The 27,059-nt window shown below is 37.7% G+C and overlaps 1 protein-coding gene across 1 annotated transcript in view; it reads left to right on the forward strand.

Moving 5' to 3' along the window:
• Window positions 1–27,059, forward strand: part of LRRIQ3 (leucine rich repeats and IQ motif containing 3) — a 125,808-nt gene that overhangs the window by 8,753 nt on the left and 89,996 nt on the right. Inside the window, exon 3 of the mRNA XM_027874005.1 lies at window positions 14,164–14,294. Coding sequence (XP_027729806.1) covers window positions 14,164–14,294 — 131 coding nt within the window. The remainder of the gene's footprint in view (window positions 1–14,163; window positions 14,295–27,059) is intronic.

Genomic DNA, 27,059 nt, shown 5'->3' on the forward strand with positions numbered 1-27,059 from the left:
TTGTATGCCTGTGAAACTCGGACAGTCTATCTATTTCTACCATGCCAGAAAATAAAATCTCTTCCATTTGAATCATCTTAGGAGGATTCCGAAGATTACCTAGCAAGATAAAGCACTGGCCACTGAGCTGAACCGCCAGGCATTCAAACTCTGCCGACAGAGTACCGACAGAGCTGGGCTGGCCCCGTTGTCTGAATGCCAACGGCACATTTACCTAGAAGACTGTTTTGTGGACAACTTACACAAGCCAAGCACTCACACAGAAGTCCGAAGAAGCAGTACGAGGACACAGTCAAGGTCTCTCTGAAGAGCTTTGGTATTGGTTGTGAGACATGGGAGACTCTGGCCCAGGACGGCCCAGTCGAGCATGCCCACATCAAAGATGGTGCTGTGCTTGAGGAGCGAAGCAGAGTCACAGCAGCTCAAGAGAAACGCGAGATGTGCAGATCTAGAAACGTTTCCATCCCAAATGTTCCAACGGACTCTTGGTGACCTAGCAGTGGTGGAGACTGCCCAGCTCGTGTCGGCCTTCTCAGCTGCGGTCGAATACGCGGAGTGTTGACACCAGCATCATGATGTCATCTTAATCTTCTTCAGGTACAGAGGGCTAACAACGATAGAGGTACACACACACACACACACACACATGTTTACACATGCGCATATATGTCTAGATATAGATAGGCATGTATGTGTTTAAACAAGCATCTTGGATATCAAACCACAGACACTTCCCTTCTAATCTTAGGTACGTTAATGTTGTGTGTGAAGAAGCTCTTCAGTTTCAGATAATCAGTTACCTATTTTATCTGTTGTGATTGCCTCTGTATCTTGTTTAGTTAAGAATACAGTTTTGTGAGAGGTTTATGAGCTACGTCTCTTCTCATTTCTTTTCTTGTATGATCTTTAATATTAAAGTGGTGTATTAGAGTGGTATATCCATGTAGACATATTGTGGAGTATGGTTTAAGGTGTTGGTCTAAGACCAATTTCTGCCAAACTATTTTCCAATTTTCCCATTTTTTTAATCAAATAAGGAGTTTTTCCCTAAAAGTAATTTATGTTTCTCCTAACTTTATCAAACACTGAGTTTTTGGGTTCTATTGAATCTCCTTTGTCTAATCTGTTCCATTGATCTCCATCTCTGTTCTTTAACCAATACCAGATGGTTTTGATGACTGCTTCTTTATAATATAGTTTGAAATCTTGAAGTGCTATTTCTCTTTCAGTCTTACTTCTTTTCATAATTTCCCTTGTTATTCTCGATCTTTTGTTCTTCTGAGTGAATTCCATTATTATTTAATCAAGTTCTATAAAGTATCCATTTGGTAATTTGATTAGTGTATATTAAATGTGTAAATTAATTTTGGCAGTAATGTCATTTTAATTCTGTTGGCACAACCTAGCAAGGAGCACTGAACATGCCTCCAGCTGTTAAAGTTGTTCTTTATTTCTTTAAAGGAGCAATTTTTGGTTGAATTTATACAAGTCTTTTGTGTCCTTTTGGAGGCTGGTCCCCGATATTTTATTCATGTTGTAGTTATTTGGAGTGGGATGTTCCTTTCTACTATTGTTTCTTGTGTTTTATTATTAAATAGAAATGCTGTTGATTTTTGAAGATTTATTTTGTAGCCTGCAACTTTCATGAGTCTATTTTCTCAATTAATATTTTTGTTCATTCTCTAGGATTTTCTAAGTAAACCATCATATTTCCAGAAAACAGGGATAGTTTTATCTCTTCTTTAACTTCTTTTATTCCTTTCTGTTCTCTTACTGTCATTGCTAGCGTTTCCTGAACTATAAAAAAATAGTGAGGAGTGTAGGCATCACTGCTTCATTCTAGTATTTATTGGAAAAGATTCTAGTGTATCCCCATTACATATGATATTTGCTTTTGATTTTAGATAGATGCTTTTTATGATGTTAAACAAGGTCCCTCTATGTCTATACTTTTCAGTTTTTTTAACATAAAAAACTCTTCTACTTTGTCAGAACTTTTTCTGCATCTGTTGAGATAATCATAGTTTTGGATGATTTGCTTTTAAATATGATTAATTATGTTGATTGCCTTTCTCATGCTGAACATCCTTGCAACCTTAATATAAACCCCATTTGATTGTAATGAGTGTATCACTATAGACTGATGAGATTTTGTTTAAAATTTTTGAGTCAATGTTCTCTAATGATATTGGCCTACAGTTTTCTTTCTGTGTTTTATCATTCCCTGGTTTGGATTTTAGGACTATATTTGTCTCAAAAGAAGGATTCTGGTAGGGTATGTCTTCTCTTGATTTTTGACAATAATTTGTGACTTATGAGTTCTAACTGTTCTTTAAAAACTTGACAGAATTCCTTCTTGATCTCTTCCAAGAAGGCTTTTTGGTCTTGAGACCAGTTCATATTTCCTCTTGAGGTTTTGGATGTGGGTATATTGACGATGTTGTCCTCTTCTGAATTTGTGCCTCAGTCTTCCCTATTCCCATAATAAGAATCTGTGGTCATTGTCTGTTTCTGCTTTCTGCTCATGGTGTTTGCCTATTTCCTGGCGTTAAAGTTGAGCTGTCCTGCTGAAGCACAGGGGCAAGCAACCTGAGCTTCTTGGGCTGGGAACCTGGGACCTGTGCATTGGATTTGTGTGCTGCAGCCTCAGGTGCTGGCAGGTGGAGGCTGTAGGTGTCTAGCTTTACCTGGTGCTGAGCTGGGGTCAGCACCACTGGAGCTCTCCGGGTTGGGGTGGGAAGTCTGGCCCTGTTTAAAGCACTGGAATGTTTGACTGCTGGAGGATGTCTGTCAGCCTGGAATCGTGCTGAAGCTGCTGGAGATTTGGCCGCTGGAGAACGCGGGCACACATGGTGATTTCCCCAGCTGGTGTTTACCAGTTCCCCCGCCTGTGCTGATGCACTCTGGCATCCTGGTGTTGGTGCTTGCCTGCTCCCCCACCCTGGGGCTCAGATTCTCCCCTTGGTTTGCGGAGGTGGGGCTTGCTGCTGGCTTGCTGGGATGCCTCCCATCCTGGACTGCTCTGCCTGTCCCAGAGTCAGAGGGGCCTTTCTCATTAATTCCCCAAACTTCCTAGGCTACAAGACTGCTGTCCCCCATCTTTCTCCTGGCTCAGCTGTCCCAGATTTTTTCCTGGGGTGATATTTTCTGGGCTTTCAGAGGTCAAGCTTTTAAAGAACAGTTAGAACTCATAAGTCACAAATTATTGTCAAAAATCAAGAAAGGACATACCCTGCCAGAATCCTTCTTTTGAGACAAATATAGTCCTAAAATCTAAACCAGGGAATGATAAAACACAGAAAGAAAACTGTAGACTAATATCATTAGAGAACATTGACTCAAAAATTGTAATCAAAATCTCATCCATCTACAGTGATTTATCCTGAAAAACACTCATTACAATCCAGTGGGGTTTATATTAAGGTTGCAAGGATGTTCAGCATGAGAAAGGCAATCAACATAATTAATCATATTTAAAAACAAATCATCCAAAACTATGAATATCTCAACAGATGCAGAAAAAGTTCTGACAAAGTAGAAGAGTTTTTTGTGTTAAAAAAACTGAAAAGTATAGACATACTTCTTACTTTGCCATCTTGGCTCCCGAAAGTAGAGGCTTCTATTTCTTGTAGTTTTGCTGTGATTTTACCTTGCTTATTTGCTATTTTATGCATTTGATTTTTTGCTTTCTTCTTTTTAATCAGATTAGCTAAGAGTTTATCAATTTTATTAGTTTTTTCAAAGAACCAGCTTTAGTTTTATCATTTCTATTTTTTGCCTTCAGTTTATCTATTCACTCTCTAATTTTTGATATTTCCCCTTTTGAACTTACTTTAGGTTTGTTTATTTGTTGATTTTCTAATTTTAAAATGTATATTCAATTCTCTTTTTTTTCTATTTTGTTAATACATGCTTATAAGGATATGATTCCCCTCTGATGACTATTTTAGCTGCATCCCAGAAATTTTAATAATATTGTTTCATTATAATCATTTTCTTTTACATATTTTTTCATTATTTCTATGATTTGTCCTTTGACTAACTCATTTAGGATTTGATTGTCAAGTCTCCATTTGGTTGTGTATCTTATGTTTATGGACCTTGAACAAATCTCTATTTTTATTCTGTTATAGTATGCAAGGATATATTAACTATTTTTGCATCTTTATGTTTAGTTTCAGATCTCTCTCTCTGTCTAGTATATGACCGTTTTTTATAAAAATTTCATGTGATGAAGAGAAATATGTGGATTTTTTGTTGTTCCAGTTAGAAGAGACAATAAACCTTTTAACTCTAGTTTCTTCAGAAATTTGTTAATCCACATTTTCCTCTTTGTCTTTTTGTTCATCTTATTCCAAGCTGATAGAAGGATATTGAAGTCTGCTGTCACTGTTTTGCTACTGTCTGTGTCTTCTTGAAGTTCAGGTAATGTCTCCTTTATGTATTTGGATGCTAAGGTGTTTGAAGCTAATGCTTCGTGAATATTATTGGTTTCTGTCTATAGTTCCTTTTGGTGTATTTATTGTTTCTGACTCTTTGTGACCTCGTTTTTTGGCTGCTGGAGAATGCTGGCACACACGGTAAAGGAACTTTTGGTAAAGGAATTGTAATGGTTTGCCATTTCCTTCTCCAGCTCGTTTTACATTTTGCAAATGAGGAAACTATGGCAAATAGGGGTAAGTGACTGAGTAAGTGTCTGAGACCAGACTTTTTGAAATGGCAAACCACTCTAGTGTCTTTGCCAATAAAACCCCGAATGGAGCCACAAAGTGTCAGACACGGCTGAAACGACTGTACAGTAACGAAGCCAGGTCCTGAACCCAGCAGCAGCAAAGGTTACCCTCCAGTCTCCTTCCCACCACTTCTCTGCCCCCACACCTGTGGTCCACAGGCTAACAGCTCCATATGCTGCCGCTACTACCAATGCAGATACACCTAAGACGGGGCCTGTGCGTTGACCTGTGAGGTATTCCTGGTGTCCTCCATCACCTGATGAGACAGAACTTTCCTGCCAACCTCCTAAGTTGTCTTGGACTGGAAAAGCATTTCATCTGACCTTTTGTTGGCTCTGCCACTCCAGAATTCAATGTGAGGCGTGATTTTAGGGTTACTTGAAGGGGGGGCTCAGGAGAGCTTGGCTGAGCGTGTCTCTGCTCCACTGTCTTTCCTCTGCCTCCCCAGCTTTGGTGTCTTTCTCAAAACGATTCAAAGTCTTCTTTGTTATTGAATATCCATCTGAGCTGTATGGTTAGACTAGGATTTGCAGGGTAAGTCACCCTGAGCTGTATCCTGAGCACCATTGCACTTGAAAACACATTATTTCATTCCCTCTTCCTTTTTCTAGTGAGTGCAGAGTAGTGTTGCAATGTTAAAAAATATTGGAGTTTGTACTCTTGGATTTTTTTCTAGAGGTAGGTGAGCTATGAAATTTTTCGATTGGATTTTCATTTTCTATGTTCAAAAGTTCTGAGCAGCTCTTTTCTATAATTTCCTGCATTATGGTATTATGTTTTTTTTAATTTGTTTTGTTTTGTTTTGCTTTGTTTTGTTTTTGTCCTGTTATATTCTTATGGGAGACTTACGATTCCTAGTTTGTCTCTGAATATCCTGTCTTAGAGAGCCATATGTTTTGCTTGCATAGTGAGTATATTTCTTTAAAAATATTCTTGTTTTTTTTTTTTTTTCAAATTTTATTCTCTTCTTCTAGATTCTCTTTCACTTCAGTGTATCTGCATTCCCAGTCTTTCATTCTCTCTTGTGTTTCTATGGTGAGATTTGCCATTTCAGATTCCAGGTTTTCTACACTGCTCATTAGTTTTGCTCAGGACATAAACTCTGCCATCTTAATTCTCTTTTCTCTTTTAAATGACTCAGGAATAGCATGGCATTTTCCCTGTTTTTCAACTTCTACAGGAGCCTCTGTCTCATCAAGTGTTGGATCATTTCCTTTTTTTCCCCGTGTTTGTTCATAAATACCTGAATTCATTTACTGGATCCAAAGGCCATATTTCTTCTATCACTGTTTTTTTTTTTTTCTGTTGATTTATTTATGTTCAAGGTTTTAAGTTTTCTTCCGGAATCTTATGTAATTTCAGTCTCCCCTCACCCCATTTTCCTTATCACTCACTTTCTGACTTACTTTCCTCTAATTGTCCTTTTCTTGGGGGCTAGAACCCAGAGCATTTGACCCTGCTCACATGTTGGGCAATTCATGGTTCATCAGCCTCAGTATGTACTTTGGCTGACTTTTGGGTGGTCAGAAGTGACCCCAGCTGGCTACTGGGTCCTTTCCCTCAGGCTTGATGGAGTCCTGCACAGTCATGTGCTTTTGCTACATACAAAAAGCCCATTTTCCATTTTGCTCTGTTGCCTATTGTAATTTTTTTTCGATGAAATCATTTGAATAAAATGGAGCTGAAGAGAGAAGACAGGGAGAGTATTCATGTTGGGACAAGATGGATAGGTTGTCTGGCACATCGTGAGCTGATTTGTGTTTGAAGAGAGCATGATGACTGGTGTGGGTGTTTCATCAAAGTGCTGAGAAATATGCATTCTCCTTTCTATTTGATTTAGTGGGAGATGTATCGTAACTAATGTTTCTAAAATTCTATCAATGCATATGGTTTTTTGAGATCACCATCACATATAATAAATTCTTCTATAACCTTTCATTTTAACTTCATATGATTTTTTTTTTATGTTCCAAGTGTGTTTCTTTTAAAGAATATAGTGTTGGATTCTGCTTCCCAATCCTTCCTACTGTCTACTCTCATGTTGTGGGTGAACTCATCCCATTTATGCTCACAATTATCATCGTCAATTTTGTTATTTCCTTGCATCATATGTTCTTACTTTTTTTTTCTTTTCTTTGACTTACCTCTCTCCAAGACCCTTTTAATAAGAAGTTGGTGAAAAAGAAGGGATGTGCTCATACTCCATCACTCTCTCTTCTCCTCCTACAGCGTGGTTCTGATGCTTTCCCTCTTCCATTTATGATTAGTCTTCTGATAAAGAAATTTGTTTTGCTTGTATTTATTTTATACCTGACTCCATTTCTCTGTTTGCCATCCAAGCCCCTCCCCATTTCCTTCCTCTCTGTTCTTGCCTGCTAAGTTTAATGTGTGTCTACACTAATCTCTTTTTGTGTACGTGTTCTGCTTCTCTTAGTTGAGTTCAGTTAAATGGTATTCATGCGATGTCATCTCCTTCCACTCAGTCCTATATATACATATAGATAGATACATGCTCATCTATCTACTCTTCTTATATATACCAATTATGAGAAATAATTATTCCTCCTTCCTACTCCTACCTTTCCTAATGTATTCATTTTCACCTCCCTTTTTTCTCCCTTAAAACTATCAAAATGGAACAAAATCAGCACCGATTTCTGTATTCATCTTTTTCTTCTTCACTGTGTGACAATAAAAGATGCTGTAATTCACAGGCAATACTTACCTCTTCTCTCTCTATTAGAATGTAAGCAGTCCATCAACACTGAATCACTGACAGGTACAGTTGACTCCTGGGTTGGAATTTCAGAATTTCTGCTCAGCTCTCGTCTTTTCTTCAGAAATGCTTGAAAGCCCTCTATTTTATTGAAAGTCAATTTTTTTCTTCTTAGACTAGTAATCAGCCAATCAATCACCTTACATTTAACAGAGAACTATTTTATGCTAAGCACTGTGCTAAAGAATTGAGGCAGTAGATATGAAGAATGGAACAGTTTCTATTTTCAAGGAACATTATATATATATATATGTGTGTGTGTGTGTATAAATATATATATATATACACATATGTGTGACTATGTTCAGAATAAATGAGTCAATACAAGGGCATTTGGGAGGGTGCACATTAGCAGCTGAGGGGACCACAAGGACTCCACATAGAAGAAGGTGCTTGAGCTGCATCTGGAAGGAAGAGGAGGATTCTGGGAGATCTGGTGAGAAGGGAGAGCATTCCAGGAAAGGCGCAGGGTGGGAACGTAGCATTGGGCAAGGAGGAGCTAGTGTGGCCAGTTGGTAGAGAGTGTCAATTGGAGTAAATTGTAGGAAGACTAGAAAGGCAGAAGATGCCAGGCTATGAAGAGCTTTACACAAGAAGCAGAGAAGTTTGTGTCATGAATTTAGCAGGGAACAGTTGGAACTCAGTGAAGGAGGTTGTGGCACAGTCCACTCAGTGCTTTAGAAAAGTCACATTAGCAGCTGAATGGAAGATGGAGTAGAGTGGGGAGAGATCTGAGGCAGGGAGACAAACTGGAGGGTCATTGCGATAGTCTGGGCCTAGGATGATGAGGCTTGGCACCAGGACAGCAGCTCTGTGAGTATAAATAAGAGAACTGTACAAAAGATCTTGTGAAGATAAAAATGGCAGGACTTGGTAATGGATTGGCTATGTGGAGTAATCATGAGTAAGGTGTTGAGGATGTCGTTAAGGTTGAAAGCCTGTGGGAAGGGGAGGGTTGTGGTGACCTGGGTAATAATAGGGAAGGTCAGAAGTGGGGAGCTTTGAGGAATATGTAATGAGTCCCTACTCTTCTGTCAGTATAGGCATAAGCCACAATACAAAGGATATTAAATACCAATCCAGGGAACTTAGGTCCTATTCTTTAGACATTAAAGATATTGAGTAGTGAAGTACTGAAGACAAAATAACATTTCATGGAGGTTAAACTGGCTGTGTAGTTGGTAGGATGGATGGGGGGAAAGGAGGGAGGGAGAGAGAGAGAGACAGAGGAGAGAATGAGAGAATGAGAATTAAGTTCTTTTTCAGGGATATGGTGATGAAGGCTTCAACTTAGTGACAGTAGAAATGGAAAGGACAGTATGGTTCATAAGACAATATGAAAGGCTGATCATTGTGCCTTGGAAATGTATTGGATCTTGGAGAAAAAGGAAGTCAGGGATAATTACAGACCTTAAAGATCCTATGACGTAGAGAATGACATTAACATCCTTGTTAAAAATGGAACTATCCATGAGGAGTTTCGACATGATGAGTTTAAGTTTATAGGCATCTACTGTTATTTGTAGTTAACCAGTACAGATGAAGCAATTAAGGATGTAAGTTGTAAAAGAAGTAATTAAGGATCAGTGTCCTGGAAGAGGCTAGAAGAAAGAGAAAACAGCAAGACCTAGAGAAGCATTCGCCTTAGCTAGGCAGTCATATTTTCATGGGAATGTGGGGGTGCTAACGTGGCCCTGCTCCAGGTCATTGACATCCTTGTAAAAAACATCTCCCCAAAAATATTACAATGGGCACAACATGGAAATGAAGTTTGTGTTTTCAGAAACTCCACCACAGTTCTTCTACAAAATAGATACTCAGTTCCATTTCTCGCCTGTTGAGATTGTCAGTATTTTGTGAGATAAAGCAAGAGAATGATAAAATCAGAGAGGATTCATGTTGGAAGAGCTCTTCGTTATCCTCTTAGGAGACCTATTTTTACAGATAACCAAACTGAGGCTCAGAAAGTAGGAACGATGTGTCCAGTATTGTTCATCTGGTCAGGAGCAAGGCCAGGATTTAGTTAGAGCAGTTTTGACTCCAAAGCCAGCACCTGCTGATGGGTGGGACAGAGATGAGCCAGCTCTTGTCATCAGCCCTCCTGCCTTTTGTGTTGATTTTATTACCTCTTTTACAAAAGAGGATAGACTACTAAGGACATTGCTAGGAATATTTTGCTTTTTGTAGAGCAATTTTGAGTAGCTTTTATCTGATGGCTTTAACGTCTTCATGTTAGTTATTTTACAGTGAATGGGAAATTTCATAAATAGAAGTTAGAAATCTTAAAAATATGTTACCATAGGGAGATAGGTATAATGTGTACTTACATATGTATAGAGAAAAAAGATTATTGTTGTTCAATCATTTTCAATCATGTCTAACTCTTCATGACCCCTTTTGGGGTTTCTTGGAAAAGATATTGGAGTGTGTTTGCCATTTTCTTCCCCAGATCATTTTACAGATGAGGAAACTGAGGCAGACAGGGTAAAGTGACTTGCCCAGGGTCACACAGCTAGTAAGTGTCTGAGGCCAAATGTGTACTCATATAGACGAGTCTTCCTGACTCTAGGCCTGGCGCTCTGGGCACTATGCTACTTAAATATCCTGTTACCAAAAAAATATATATACATATATATATATATATATATATATATATACATACACACACACACATATATACACACATACATGTATATATTGATATCTTACTATCTAAGTACAACATTTTAGCATACTGGGTTATTAGATATTTATGTATGGATCTGCTTCTGTCTCTGTCTCTCTCTGCACACACGTACACATTATCATGCGTGTATAGCTCATATCCTTAGTGTCCAGACTTATTTTCATATTTTTGTCCAGGAATTGATGTCTACAGTATTATTGATGTATTCTAGAAATAAACTGATGAATACAGCACCTTTAAATGAAAATGAATCCATGCTATTTTGACCCAATGCCTTTTACCCTGGAGCATAGTGGTAATACAGTTTAAAGACAGTACAACATGCATACATACATATATATATATATTTTAAATATTGAAGTGTACCATTAGTTAAAAATATTCAGTAAACATTAAATTTTGCCTTGAGGATAGTAAGTTCTAGAGATGCTTTGAGGTTCTCGTGAATTCAAATAATCACAACTTTCTATAAGGAAAGAAAAAATGTGAAAAAATGCTCTTAATGTTTTAGACCAAGAAGCTCAAATATTAAATTTTGAATGAAAATATGAAGCACGATCATTCGTCCTTAAGAAGTTTTTCTGCCTTATTTTCTCATCATTATTCATTTGAAAGAGATGAAACTAGGACTTTGTCTTCATAAACTAAATACTAGTGGTGAAAGCACATTGACTTTTTTCACAAAACTGACTATAATTATCCTCAAATATATAAAGATCCATGGATCTTCATCAAAATATCTTTGATATTTCTGCAGTAGCATTTTTTTCTATATATATGTGTTTATATATGTATTTGTGTATATATATATATATATGCTATTTCTGTATAGATATAATTGGTGCTGATATTGTTGCATTTTGATGAGTTTTAGAGAGAAAAAAGGGAGGTAAAATGAATACATTAGGGAAGACTTGAGTAAGAAGGAGGTGTAGTTGTTTCACATAATTGGTGTGTAAAAGAAGAGTATGTAAGTTTGTTGGATGGAGCGAAAGGACATGACTTCTCAGGAATATTATTTAACTGAACTCAATAGAGGAAAGTAGAATATGTGCACACACACAGAGATTAGTGTAGAAATGCACTAAACTTAATAGTCAAGGACAGAGAAGGAAGAAAGGGGTGGGGTTAGGATGGAGAATAGAGTCGGGTATGAAATAAATACAAGCAAAACATTTATTAGAAGGCTAATCAAGGGAAGACTATATTGCTATAGTATCCTTGCCAATATTTTATTTAAATCCTTTCCATCAATATTCTGTAGGGATATTGGTCCATAGTTTTCTTTCTGTTTTGACTCTTCTTGGCTTAGTATCAAGACCATATTTGAGTCATAGAAGAACTTTGGGAGGATTCCTTCTTTACCTATTTTTTAAAAATAATTTATATAGAATTGGAATTCATTATTTTTTCAGTATTTGGTAAAATTACCTTTTAAGTTCATTTGGTCCTGGATTCTTTCTTTTATTCCTTCTTGCTTTTTTCCTTTCTTTCTTGGTTTCTCTTTCCCTCTCTTCCTTCTTCTTCTTTTTTTGGGGGGGTGGTTTAGGCATTTCTTGTTTTATTTGCTCAATTTTTTCCTAAGATAGGTTTATTTAAGTATTGTATTTCCTTTTCTTTTAATCTGGGCAATTTATATTTTTGTAAATATTCATTCATATCAGTTTTATTTACATATGGTTTTGCAAAATAGCTCCTCATAATTATTTTTATTTCTTCTGCATTGGCTATAAATTATTTTTTAATCATTTTTGGTGTTGGCAATTTAATTTTCTTTTTTAAAAAATAAAATTTGCTAGTGTTTTATCTGTCTTATAGATAATCTAGTCATAGGATTGCACTTTTTCTCTAAGGGTTAGAATTATTAAGATGATGACGATGATGATGATAAATAACATTTTCTTATTTTCTTGATGTTTCAATCAGTATTTTTTGCTTCCCTCAAAGACGTGTCCTGGACTCTCCTCTCTTCTTTCTTTACTATCCCACTTGGTGACCTCATCAGTTCCTATGAGTTCAAATATCATTTCTATGCAAATGATTCCAGATCTGAATCTAGAGTCCTAGTTTCTCTCTATGCCTGGACTAGAGTCCTGCATCGCCAACTGCCTTTTGAGCATCTTGTATTGGATGCCCCAGAGGCCTCTCAAAACCCAGATGTCTAAAACAGGATGCGTTTTGTTTGTCCCACTCTTTTTCTGAAGTTCTCTGTCACTGGCAATGGCACCACCCACCCCCCATCACATAGGCTTGCAACCTCAGAGGCATTTTCAATATCTTTCTCTCACTCAGTCCTCATCTGAAGTTTGTCATCAGATATTGGCATTTCTTCCTTCACAGAATCTCTCATATGCATCTCCTTTCTGCTCACCCACCCTGCACTGTAGCCCAGGCCCTCATCACCCCAAGTCTAGACTATTTCACTACCATGCTCGTGGATTTACCTGCTTTGTGTCTCTCTCCACTCTGATCCATCATCTACAGGTACCAAAGTGATTTCCATAAAGCATAGATAGACTTGATCATGTCCCTCCACCCTGTTTGTCATCTCCTCCTCCCTCTCCCCCCATCGATACTCAGTAAACTTGAGTGGCCCCCATTACCCTCAGTGTTATATATAAACTCCTCAGTTTGGAATTTAAGCCTCTTCTCTTCCTGGGGCCACTCTACCCTTTTGGGTTTTTTTTTTTTATTTTTACACTTAGCTCCCCTATACACAATGAAGAATCCATCTGCTCTGACCTGTTTGTTGTTTATCACACACAACGCTCAGTCTCCTGCCTCCCTAGCTTTTCATGGCCTCTCTTCCATGCCTGGAATGCCATCTCTCTTTACCTCCAACTTCTAGCTTCACTGTCGAGACAGCTCAGATCTCAGCTTCTGCAGGAAGACTTTCCGAGTTCTTCCAGCTGCTGGGAACTTCAACTTTTGGATGACCTACTCTGTATGTGTCTTGGATGTAAGCAGTTACTTACATGCTCTGTTGCTGATTGGAACGGAGACTCCTTGAGAACAGGGAGAGTGCTTTTGCCTTTCTTTGCTTTTCCAGCATGTAGAAAACAATAAATGTTGGTCAGTTGAGCAGTTGAATAAAAGGATTAGCTATATAATGAACTATATTTCATTTTATTTTAGCAAATTACTTTGTATGAAAACAAACATTTTTAGCATTTTAGACCTATTTGGTACTTAATGCATTTTAATGTGACATTGCTGATTACCCCATAAAAAATGTCAGATTTTCAGTGTCTTTTCTTGAGATCATTGCTTAAGAGTCATTGACCAAATTTCTCATTAGCCAAAGTAGTCAAATGGGGGTCAAGAAGATAGGATTAACCAGTTGCTCTCATTTCATCATACCCCACTATCTGTAACTAGAGTGGGAAAAGTTCCAGGAGAGGGCTAATAATAATGAATAACAATTCTTGAGAGGATTAGAGATTTTGTTTTGCCAAGAAACTGTGCCATATTCCAGTGAAAGGAATCCCAGGATTCAGATGAACAGGAAACAAATTATAAATTCCTTTCTGAACTATCATATGCCAGGTTAGTATGGGCATAGTAATTTCTAGATTAATTTCACAGATTTCATACTTTCTCTACAGTTCAGTAGGGTATTAGGCCACTCAGGAACTTGATATGAATAACTAAGATCATTATGGCCAAACTCAAACATCTGGTCACCTTATGCCAGGCCACCAGGTTAGGGTAAACATGTCTAAGTGGGGCAGATACAATTATCCTTCTGAAGCATATTTTTGAAGACAATTCAGTTTAGTTGCATTGGTTTTTCTGTCTTCTATTTAAATTTAAATAAAAATTTTCTATGCTGTTATTTAATTTTTTTCTTCAGTAAGAGACCCATGCTCAATCCATTTACTGCCATGATTTGAATATGAAACTTAGAAATGCTTTTTAAGAACTTGATGAATGAAACATATGTTGAGCTTTTTTTCCCCTTTATACAGGATACAGACTATGAGAAAGAGGTGTATCAGATGAATTGCATTATTTCAAAAATAAATAAAATTGTTGCCCACAATTCACCAGTTGTGATAGTCCAAAGATGGATACGTGGACATTTGACTAGAAGAATGTGGTATGTTTTATTTTTTAACATATCTTTAAATGTTAAAGTATTGAGAATGTTATCTTAATTTTCAAAGGAAAACAAAAAGATATTCTGAAAACTATTGACAAAGGAAATTGATTTTAATCAAGACTGTAATACAAAAGTGGATTATTTAAATAATGATTTATGAATCCTTACAAAAAGCAAAGAGTAATCACTTGTCAACAATATGAGGTTACTAGGAATCATTTCCATTCTGTATTGACAGAGTTGCCAGGCTGGGAGATCAGATAAGGCTGTAACGTAACTAAATTCCAGCAATGACTGCAGTAGAAGATGGGGGAGGGATGAGCAAACTCCATTAAAGGTTAGTGTTTGCTTATCTGAGGTGGGCTGTATCTGACACGAATGAGCCAGCCAGGCGAACAAAAGATAATGCCACTGGAGGTTTCAGTAATGGCTAGAGTTCATGGAGATCAGTTTGGGGCCTGCAGAGCTTTGTTCTGAAGAAGAAAAGAAAGTAAGGGTGGGATCATTGCCTTCAAATTTTGGAAAGTTTGTCATGTCATGGGGAGAAAACTAGGGCTAGTAGTTGAAAGCTACAGGGAAAGAGACTTTGGCTGAATATAAGGATGTCTAAAAAGTTAGGACTGTCTGGTAATGGAATGCAATTTCTTTGGAGGTGGCGAATTCCCTGTTCCTGGAGGTCTTCATAAGGTTATAGACTGATAACTGAAAGGACTTTGAAGTTCTTTTAGTCCAACCCTCTCATTTTGCAGATGGGGAAACTGAGACCCTGAGAGGTTCAGTGACTCCCTGAAGGCCACACAATCTGGAGATTCAGACACAGGCCTTCTGACTCCAAATCTAATAGTCATTTTGCTGAGCATTCTTGAATGACTGTAATCTGGAATACTGTAGAGGTAACTGTGTTTCAGGTACACTTGACTTGGACTGATGAGGTCCCTTCGATAAATTTCTAGGACTTTAAGGAAAGGGTAAGTGCTTTTATGATATCCTTGTGGAAAATAGAGAAAAATTGATGACTTGGTAATACCAGCTTGGTCGTTTCACCAGTAATGCAATGATTCTACCCAGGGTGTTGCTTTTCGGTTGTTCATTTTTTGTGACAACCTAGCAAGGGTCTTCATACAGTGCTGGAGTGAGGTCTGTGTCCTTCTTTGGGCCTGTTCCCTTCAGCATTGTTATTTGCAATACCCCTTGTACACTTATAGTCACAGAGAGGATTTCTAGAGGGTGACTGCTACTCATAGACTCAAGGAAGTGGGTGCTACGTCCACACCTCTAAATATCACAATCAGGTAATAGACACAAATGGCTCTTATTAACCTCACTTACTAACATGATGTAGTAAAAATATTAAAACAAAACATTTTCTCAAACCCTCCCCCTACCCTGACCTAAGGCTCGCTTGCCTACAAATATACATAACATCCATAAGAAAAGTAGGCACACATGTAGAGTGCAAATAGTGAGGCACACAAATATGGAACATGTTGGATCATGACTACTCACCATTCTTGGTACTAGAGGGCCTGGAAATACTTTGGCTCAAGGAGTCCTCTCTCCAGCTCACCTCTCCACTGACAGGCTTGTTAACTTTCTCTTGACAAAAGACTGTTTTCAAAAACTTGGGAATGCTTATATGAACTGAAGTTGAGTGAAGTGAAAAGAATTAATAAAACAATTGAAGACAGTGACATTGATGTTGTCACGAAAAATAGCTTTGAAAGACTCACAAACTTTAATCAGTGAAATGACCAAGCACAATTCCAGGTGACCAGTAATGAATGATGCTTCCCACAACTCGAGAGGAAAGTGATGGACTTAGGATGCAGACTGACATAGACATTTTTTCAAGACAAGACCAGTGTTGGAATTTGTTTAGATTTGATTTGCTGTAGGTATTTGCTATAAGGGTTTTGATTTGTTTGGTTTTCAATGAAGGGGGTGGGACCAATGATAACATAGTAAAATTTAAAAAGGTAAAGAAAAGAAAAAAATGGTAGCAAAATAAATTGAAGCAATTCTAGAGTTATGGGTAATCCCAATACATTCATATACCATAATTTGTTTAATCATTCACCAATTAATAGTTAATTGGAAATAGTTAATAGGAATAGTTAATAGTTAATAGGAAACCTTAGTTTCCTAGTTTTTTCAACTACAAAAAAAGGTACTGTAAATATTTGTATATACGTAGATCCTTTTCCTCTCTCTTTGATCTCTTTGATATATGGACCTAGCAATGGCATAGTTGGGTCAAAGGGAAGAGATAGGGTGATAGCAAGTCAGATGGAAAATTCCCAGTGTCCTTAGGGTACAGCAACAAGACAGATGATAACATATAATCTCTAATCCATGGCAGAGTGGAAAGAACACTGGACTTGGAGTCAGAAAGTCCCGAGTTCATATCTTACCTCCCTGGCAAGTCATTTAACCTCTGTCTTCCTCAGTTTCCTCAATTTTAAAATGGTAATATTAGCAGCCCCCATTTCTCAGGGTTGTTGCAAGGATCAACTAAGATAAAATTTGTAAAGTGCTTTGCAGATTGTAAAATGCCGAATGAATGCTGTTATTGTTCTTATGTTCACTGATGAACTCCTATCTGACACAAGCATTTGACAGTGCCAGTCACACTGGGATCACATACTTTGTTTTCTGGGACATGAGTTAAGTCTAGTTGTAGTGAGTGTAGTAAGCACGTACCAGGTCGCATATCCATGGAGATTGCTTTCCAGGGTGAGTGCTGGAAGAAGGACAGATGATCTTAGTAGTGATACTATCCCCAAGGCTCTTGGGTTCCATGTCCTGGGCTGTTCATCAACATCCGAAGAGAACTAGTACTTCTGGGTCAGGTGACCAACAATAATGCAGAATGGGCGTTTTCTCTGATCCTCACAACCCAGAAAACCTCCCCAAAATGGAAATTATGCATCAAAGATAAAACAATTTCAGTGACTCCATGGTTTAGGACTCCCAGAATCAGAAAGAAGGTTAAAAAAAATGAATTCATGCCAACCCTGAGCTCTCTCAGCACCATCACCGACACCATCACCACCACCTCCATATTCTTGGCAGCAAAACTTGGCAGCACTAGCCAGTCCAAGGATCTGATTGACATAAAGCCCAGCCCCACATCCTGGTTTCCTCTTCATCCTTCCAGTGCCATGAAGATCCAGGCTTCATACTGTAGAAGTTTGCTTGGACTAAAACAGCCAGCCAGTATTATGCTAGGCAGTATCTGTGGGATTGCAGCGGGACAGAGGGAAAGAGGAAAGACATATCTGGGCTTGAAAAAGAACTCAACCCTCTGCCCCTCCCCCACCCAGAGCCTCAGAGACCCAAACTACTGAAATCAACCATAACACCAGTGAGCCAACTGAGAACCGCTGGTAGTAGACCAGAGAACTGAGGAAAATATGCAGTGGGACAAAACATCAGGTGTGTGTGTGTGTGTGTGTGTGTGTGTATGTGTGTGGTATCTTGTGTCTGTGAGACACTCTGCCGAGGCTAAGGGAGAGAGCCCAGCACCCACCTAAGGCCAGTTCTGTCCCCCCAAAAGTGACTTAGAGCAGACAGCTAGGCTGGAAAGCCACGAAATTGTCCAGTGTGGGAGGAGGCTGAGACTCGCCCCCAAGGAAACCACCATCAGAGGGGAGGGAGTCATAAAGGAAGTAATAAGGGAAACTAAGGAAAGAAAAAAAGAGAGACAAAAATTACCCAAGATCTCAGGAAGAAAAACCTCATACATAAGTAGATAAATCAAAGAGAAAACAATAATCATAGAAGGAAAGATGACCTCCAATGTAGTAAATGATTTTAGATTTCTAAGAATTAATACTGCAAATCAAAGCAAAATAATCCAACTCTTTAAAAAAATGTTTTCGCAATTACATGTAAAAACAATTTTTAACATTCATTTTTAAAATTTTAAGTTCTAAATTTTCTCCCTTTCTCTTTCCCTTCCCTCCCGTGCCCCACTGAGAAGGCAAGCAATTTGATAGAGGTTATACACATGCAAAATGTATTTCATATGTTGTGAAAGAAAACACATCCCCCCCCCCAAAAAAATACAAAGTTTAAAAAAAAGTATACTCAATCTTCATTCAGACTGCATCAGTTCTTTCTCTGGAAGTGGATAGAAAGCATTGCTTTAAAGTATTTTTCCATAAGACTATACATAGCTTTGACTTCTTCTAAATTTTTTCTATATCCCTTGACCATTTATCAGTTGGGGAATGACTTGTGTTTTTATAAATTTGACTCAGTTTTCTATATATTTTAGAGAAATGAGGGTTTTATCTAAGTAACTTGCTGTAATTTTTTTTTTCTAGTTTCCTGCTTTCCTTCTGATTTTGGCTGCATTGGTTTTGTTTGTGCAAAGTCTTTTTAATTTGAGGTAATTGAAACTCCCCTTTTTACTTCCTGTAATGCTGTTTCCTGTTTCATGACAATTTTTTCCTTTATTTATAGTCTGACAGGCAAAATATTCCATGGTTCACTAACTTTCTTGTGATATCACCTGATATGTCAAAATCACATATCTATTTTGACTTTACCAAGGTATATGGCATGAGATGTTGGTTTATACCTTGTTTCTGCCAAACTGCTTTCCAGTTGTTCCAATAATTTTTGTTAAATAGCAATTTTGTGTCCCAAAATTTTGGATCTTTGAGTTTATCAAACATTAGATTACTAAGGTCATTTACTATTGTGTCTTGTGTGCCTAAACTATTCCATGGATCCTGCACTCTATTTCTTAGCCAGTACTAGGTTGTTTTGGTGATTACTGCTTTATAATACAGCTTGGGATCTAGTATGATTAGGCCGCCTTCCTTCACTTTTTCATTGATTCCCTTGAAGTTCTTGACTTTTTGTTCCTCCAGATGAAGTTTGTTATTATTTTTTCTCACTCTATGAAATAATGTTTTGGTAGTTTGATTGCTATGAGATTGAATAAGTTAATTTAGGTACAATTGTCATTTTTATTATATTGGCTTGGCCTACCCATGAGCAACTAATATTTTAACAAGTATTTAGATCTGACTTTATTTATGCAAACAGTGTTTTGTAATTGTTCATATAGTTCCTTGGTTTATCTTGAAATGATCCAACTCCTTTTTTTTTTTTTTTTTTTGTGAGGGCAGTTGGGGTTAAGTGACTTGCCCAGAGTCACGCAGCTAGTGAGTGTTATGTGTCTGAGGCCATATTTGAACTCAGGTCCTCCTGACTCCAGGGCTGGTGCTCTATCCACCGAGCCACCTAGCTGCCCCAATTATCCAACTCTTGATGGAACACAAGACCCCATAAAGTGTGAGAAGGGGATGAAACCACAACACACTGTCCCAGTGTAGTTAAAAAGAAAAATGGTAATCATGACAGCAGCATTTATGGCCTGCCTAGAAAAAAGTAATGAGCAAAAAGAACTACTTGAATGTGCCGTGGCAAGCCTCACCAAAGAAACAAGAGAGCGACCTATCCACTGGGAATGCAGATATGAGAAGCGAAGGACAGGCTAGAGGAGGAGGGTGGCAGGGATTGTGGTCTGACCTGCCTGGCTTCATCTGCCTCTTCTCTCTTCTCTCGTGGCATCTTCCTGCTTCAACTGGAGTCAGATATCCACATGGAGCTTATCTTAGTAACTAGTGTGACCTGTTGGCCAAAACCTAATTGATGATAGACAGCTTTCCACTTTTCCACTTTAACAAAATCTGTTAAATAATGAATGCTGACCTCAGGAGCTTGGGCACTTGGGTTATTGAATACTATTCTGCAGGATGTGCTTGCTTCTCTTGTGTTCCACTGATTGACTCCACTCTTTTATTAGAGCTAGGACCGAATATTTGAACGATTATCACTTTATTGGATAGTTTGAGATGTAGCATTGGTAGGCATCAACCCCCCCTTCATATACCCTCCTAAAATTCGTTCTCACTAGATTGCTGACCTGAATTATGTATTTCTGAAGCTATTTGATATTATCACTGATTTTATGAAGATTTTTCTTCAATGAGACATTCTAAGGAAAGAGTGTGGTGTAGTAGATAGAGGGTAGGATTGGAGTTAGGACAACCTAGATTCAGATCCTGCCTCAGCCACTTCTTACGCCTAATCTGGGATTCTTACAAGGTTTACATAGTTTTGCAGTAGTTTCTCATATACCTTTATTCTATGCCACATTTTTGTGTTTTGAGATCAAGATTTCTGGCAATCACTTTATTCTCCTGTTACTGTTGATCTGTTTTTCTTCAAGCTAAGCCTTTGGATTTTTTAGGAAGCCATGCTGAAATTAGAGACATTCTAGTCTACACTTGTTTTTCTTTACTCTAATTGTAATAGTATAGCCTATATTATTATTGAACTGGTAATTTTCTGGGTTTGAGTAATACCCTAAAATTTGTATTTATCATCTGTGATTTAAGAATGCATTCATGATACATCAAAGGCAAATAGTACATCAAAGAGGAAAGAACTTTCATATCTCAAATGGAATAATTTTAGATAATATTTTCCCACAAAATGCATTTATCCAGTAAAAAACACAACACTTCAAAGGGAATAGATGTCACACAAAATTTGCTCCTTTTAATTTTCATTGGCCTAGGGTGATAGTTATAACAATATTCATAAAAGTTCCTTTGCTGCCCATTTCTATCTATTATTAGAAAGTATTCCCGGGAGCTTTGGATGCAAACAAGTACTTTTACCTGTTTGGAAGTTATTAATATTGCCCAAAGTGGTGTGTGTGTGTGTGTGTGTGTGTAAATACCCAATCACTGTTAGTATAATTACTACAATTATTCTTTCAGAAAAAATAGGATAAAAAAGTAAATCTAATTAGGAGAATTAAAAGGAAACATGTATTTGTTATTCTCTACTGTTTTCTTTTCAATGGAAGCTCTCATATGATAAAAAAAAATAACTTTATGTAACCTCCCTAGCAACCAGAATCCTTTCTGGATACAGGAATCTTATTGTTCGCTTTTTAGTTGTTAGTGGTTGAATACTTTATGCCATGCTGAGAGGTGGCCAAGCAGATGATTTTTCTACCTCAATGTAGAGTGTAATTATGAAAATGGGACTGATTCTTGAGAAATATCAACTTTTCTTACAAATTGACATTGAATTCTCTTTCATTTATGTACATATATACACATATTATATATATACATATCCACACACGTATGTATGCATATATATGTATATTATTATGATATCAAAGTCTGATGTGAGAGCAAGACATAATTTATTGAAATATTAATAACTTACTCATATTTTAATTGACTTGATATTATTTTGATTTAATTTATAATAAAAAATATTAATTTTCCACTTTTATTTTTTATTCTACTTGTGCATTTAGTTTGTGACAAATCTGAATGAGATTGGAATATGATTTGATATCTGTTGATGGAAAAGCTGAGCCCTTCTTTTAAATTCCGACCTTATTTTACACTTTTTAGCTTAGATGAAATGAGGCTATTGAACATTCAAATGTTATCAGATTTGGGCAGAAGGAAGAGGTGGGATGTACATAGAATAGGACCATGATGTGCTTCTGTGGTCGGAGAAGCCCTGTGCCTGTAAGTCATCATTGTGAAATGTTGAAACTTACTTTAAAAAAATTTTTGGTAATGTAGAAAGGACAGAACCCTGGAGAGTCAGAGTTTGTCAGTGACCCAACATCCCTAGTTATTGAACACCTGTGAGTTTCATTTTCAATTTGTAGTCCAAAGTGCCTCTAGATTTTTTTCCTTTATTTTGTGGCTCTTCTGTCATTCTTCGAAATACATCCAAAAATCTCTGTCTCTGACTCATAATTAGAGACTATGAGCAATGCTTGGGGAACAATGCTTTTGCCTGGATGGAGACTTTCTGATCTGATTTTAAAACCTTTAAACTGAAAAAGGAGCTTGGGAAGATTGTGGTTTGGATGCAACTTCTAAAGTGGATATTGATAGATAGAAGTAAACATGAAGTCAACAAACATGACTAGTTGTGTGAGTAGCCATCGGTTTACACAAGATTGTTACAGGGAACGTGGGCAATGATGGCACTCCTATATCTCTTCATGTATGTCTCAATGGTGTTATATATCTATGAAGTAGCTGATCAAGTCCATAACAATTAAGCTAACAAGAGATCTTCATGCAAGAAGCAAATATAATTTCACTGGAAGGAGAAACAAAATGGTGTTGGGAAAACAGTATGTTATAGATCTTGGGGGCATTCATTCCGTGATGAAATCCTGGTACAGGTCTCAGATCTGACACTGAAGAGTAACAAAATATGAAAATGTCAAAATTGGAGGACTCTGGAATGATGAGCCTTTTGATAGATTGTTGATGGAGCCGTGTATTGATTCCACTATTCTGGAAAACTATTTGGGATTACGTGAGAGAAGTTACTAAACAGTTAATACCCCTTTACCTAGAGGTCCTATTGTTGGACGACTTCCCCAGAAGATCAAAACAGAGAATGACATATCCCACATATGACAAAACATTTGCCAGGGCTTTTTGTTGTAAAAAAGGACAGAAAACAAAGTAGTTGCATGTCTATTAAGGGATGGCTTAGTATCTACAGCATATAAATTCAATGTAATGTTATTCTTCCACCCGAAAAATACAGATATGAGGAGATATAACTAATCATTCTTGACCCCAGTGAGGTGATGACCCTCCTGTCATCTCCTGAGTGGAGAATAGCACATGGGATCACGGCACTGGTGTGTTTCACTTTAGTGTTTTCTTTGTTTTAAGGGGAGACCAGGGTTGGGTGGCAGCAAGTATGTAATAAATATGTTTAGATATATGTTTATAGGTTAATCTTTTTCTCACTCATTACAGGGGCTGGAGAATGTGGCCCACCACCTCTTTTTCTACCACTAGTGATCTAAAGATGGCCCCATTTGCCCCATTTGCCATGGTTTGCCGACCCCAAGGCTCTGTCCTGGGCTCTCTTCTCTTTTCTTTCTACACTCTTTGACTTGCTTACTTCATCTCTCCTGGGTTTAAATATCGCCTCTGTAAAAATGACTTAAGAGATCTATATATGTGACTCTTTCTCTCCACTTTGCTCCATTCTCACATCCCCAGTTGCCCATGGGATATTCAAACTGACTTTTCCACTGTCACATCAAACTCAACATATACATGATGGGAGTTGTTATCATTCCCATTAAAAACCTCCCATTGACCAAGTTTCCCTATGTCTGTTGTGGGAACCATTATTCTACTCTCCTAGGTTCATAACCTTGGCTGTAGCCTGGAGTCTTCATTCTCTTTCACCCTAAATAACAAATTAGTTGCCAAATGTTACAGTTTTTTCCTCCATCTTTCACATGTTGTACACTCATTTCCTTTGTTCAGGCCCTCATCACCTAGATGATGGAAATGCCCTCCTAATTAGCCTAACTTCCTCAAGTTTCCCCCTACTTCAGATCAACCTCCTTACTGCTTTAAAGTGATTTTTCTTATGTATATTTTAACATCTAACTTCTCAATAAAATCCAGTGGCTCCTTATTGCCTCTAAGACACACGTGAAGTGGTCTGTTTGGATTGTCCAGCCCTAACTTGTCTTTCTGGCCTCATTACATAATAGTCTTCTTCCTGTACTCCATGGTGTAATCACACTAGTGTTCTCTCTGTTCTTCACGCTTGTCTGGCATTAAGTCTGCTGACATTTATTAAGTGCCTACTGTGTGCAAGCCACTGTCCTGAGTGCTGAGGATGAAAAAAATGCAAAAGGTACTAGGTCAGTGCTCTACCTTCCATGCCTGTGCCTTTGCTCTGACCCTCCCCAGGCCTGGAGAGCACAGCCTGTTCTCTCCCTTAACTTCCTCCAAAAAACGGCATCTACACAAAGTCTTTCACGATCTTCAGTCTCTAAGTGCCATCCCTCTCCAATATATTTAACTACTTGGTATAGTTTTATATTAGTTCTCTATATAGAACTCTATATTAAAACATGAGCATGCTATATAAATATAGCCAACATTATTTTATGAATATATTTATTCTTTACATAATGATAATGTGAACATGTTTCTTCTACTTATAAAACATAAGCAAGCTCCCTGAAAGGGACCGTTTTTTCTTTTGTCCCTGAATCCTCATCTCCCCTCACATTACCTAACGGTAGTAGGTAATAAATACTTGCTGATTGAATGATGAATGAAATACTCTTTTAGAAGAGGTATATGGCTGCTGGTTGTGGAACACTACCTCGTCTTAGGAGTTGAAATTTAAGAGCATTGAAATAGAAATGGAAAAGTACATTATGGCCATGAATAGGCTTAATACATTATAAGCAAGGAATTACAGAAGAAAAGGATGGTAAAGGATGTCTTCAAGGAGATGGATGGGGTCAAATGAGGCTGGCTTGGTCACATGACAAGAGGAAAGGATAACTGATGGACAAGTTACTGGCTCCATTGTTATTCTTACAATGTCCAGGGGGAAAATGAGATAGGTCCCAACATGTTGGATGAAACCGCCCCCTGCCGATGAAATTATTGGAAGACATGTACAGGAAAGAATCTCATTGGAGAAAAAGGCCTGGCTCATTCACAGTTTGCACCACTGGAAGGAATGGGACATTGAAGAGGTCATGGAACCATTTGAGTACTGAATTAAAGTGTAAAATCACATACCTATTTCAATTCATACACAAGTACAATATGGAGGGAGACATACTTAGAAAGCAATTCATATGAATAAGAAGTCCCAGGTGGTTTTAGCAGACTGTGAGCATCTGAGTCATTTGTTTTAGAATTTGATAGCAGAAGACAAACAGTTGACCTCTGATCACATTTAGAAAAGTACAGCATCCATTCAGAGCAAGTGAGATGGTGGTTTCTCCTACTCTGCCATAGGCAGACCCCATAGACAATACTAGGGACAGTTTTTGGTGCATCATTTTGGAAGAGACATGTTGAGCTGCTTTGAAAGAATGTAATTCAGAGGTCTACTGAAGGAGTTTATCTCAAAGAAGGAGAGGGATCCTTAATGAGGGCCTGAGCATCCTCTCTCAGCATTTGAGGGTTGTTATGTGGAAGAGAGGGATTAAGATTATTTTGCTTATTTTCAGAGAGCAAGGCTCAGGGGAGTGGTTTTAAGCTGAAGGAATTTTAGATGGAATAGTATAATTAGAATTATCCCAAAATACAATGGGTAGGCTCAGGAGGGGAGGTAGTGTGCTATCCAACACTTAACATCTTTAAACATGCTGGATGACCAGTTGGTTGTAAGGTTTCATAGGGGATTCATGCTTCTCTTTGGGGTTGACTATAGAGGACCTCTGAAACAGTCTCAAACTTTGTCCTCTTTGATTTTTATTGATTAATGAATAATTTAAACCTTCTATTAAGAGCATTGAATGTATGAAAATTGCAACTTAAAATTAAGTTAATTGGGAAGTAATTGAAGTTTGGTTTTTTTTTTTTTTGCTTTCTTAAGGGATGCTTTTTGAATATGAAAACTTGCCTTTAAATATGACCATGAATCAGTATATTAAAATTTATTTTTCTTGTAACTTTAGAGAAACATATAATTTAATGTATTGCATAAAGTAAATTACCTTTGTATTTCCTTTAGGGAAAATTTTGAAATCCCATTTTTGAACTGTAATGGTTATACCATTACTAGTCTCTTTCATGTAACTCTGAATACTATTTTCTGCTGTTTCATTATTTTTATAATATTGAAGCAGATTTCTCAGTTCATCATTTATAAATATTCCTTAAGCCTGACTTTTCAAAATGCACACGTTCCAGATAGTTGACTGTCAAACAAATATAATTAGAGCAAATGCCATTTATACAACTAGAGAGCTTTTCTCAAAGACAACAAAAGGAACTAGAAGGTCTTGGTACACCAATTATCACCTCTGTGGAATCATGGGTATTGTAGCACTGCAGTATCACTTCTCAGTCAGGACAGGTGAGCGGTCCATGTCAGGGTTGTGGCCTAAATTCTGGGGCCTTTCTAGAAGCTTTGGATCCATCTAAAATGAATTAACAACCCTTACCAATGACTTGATATAATACAGTTCTATCTTAGAGCATAGGCAGATTTCATCCCATTGTGAGATTGCAAAAAAAAAAAAAAAAGCATTTTTAAAATAAAAATGATGTAAAAATTAAAAGACCATTATATGATAAGGAAAACTATTTCAAGCATTTAATCTTTTGAAGGAACCATGCATTCATGGACTTGGACACATATTTTTAAATGAGCCTTTACTCATATTGTCTTCCGGTGAGTAGTGGGCTGTTTCCTCTATTTTTTCATTAATCTGAAATAGCTAGGTAGTACAATGGTTAAAGCACTGGACCTGGAGTCTGGAAGACTTGAGTTCAAATCCAGCCTCAAACAACTGCAAGCTGTGTGACTTTTGGCAAGTCGCAACCTCTATGTGTTTCCTGAACTATAAAATGGGGATAATAACATCACTTAGTGACCAGGGTTGTTGTGAGGACCAAATGAGGTAATGTTTGTAAAGCACTTAGCACCGTGCTTAATCAATGTTCCTACCCTTCCTTTTCCCCAGTCTCGGCCAACTGAAACATTTCCCTTCCATCAAAGCCCAGTTTGGCCAGCCCTCTTCAGTGGGTCTTTATTCCATGCTCCCGGCTCAATGGAATCTTTCCCTGCTGATTTTTCAGATGACACTTCTCTGGCCATCTCTTGTGTACCTAGCACCTTGTGCCTCGCACTATTCTTGTGTGCACATCTTCCTTTTGCTCTGATTGTGAACTTCCTGAG

Source organism: Vombatus ursinus, unplaced genomic scaffold (genome assembly GCF_900497805.2).
Source record: "Vombatus ursinus unplaced genomic scaffold, bare-nosed wombat genome assembly UNPS02014804.1, whole genome shotgun sequence".
In the NCBI taxonomy this organism is placed as follows: domain Eukaryota; kingdom Metazoa; phylum Chordata; class Mammalia; order Diprotodontia; family Vombatidae; genus Vombatus; species Vombatus ursinus.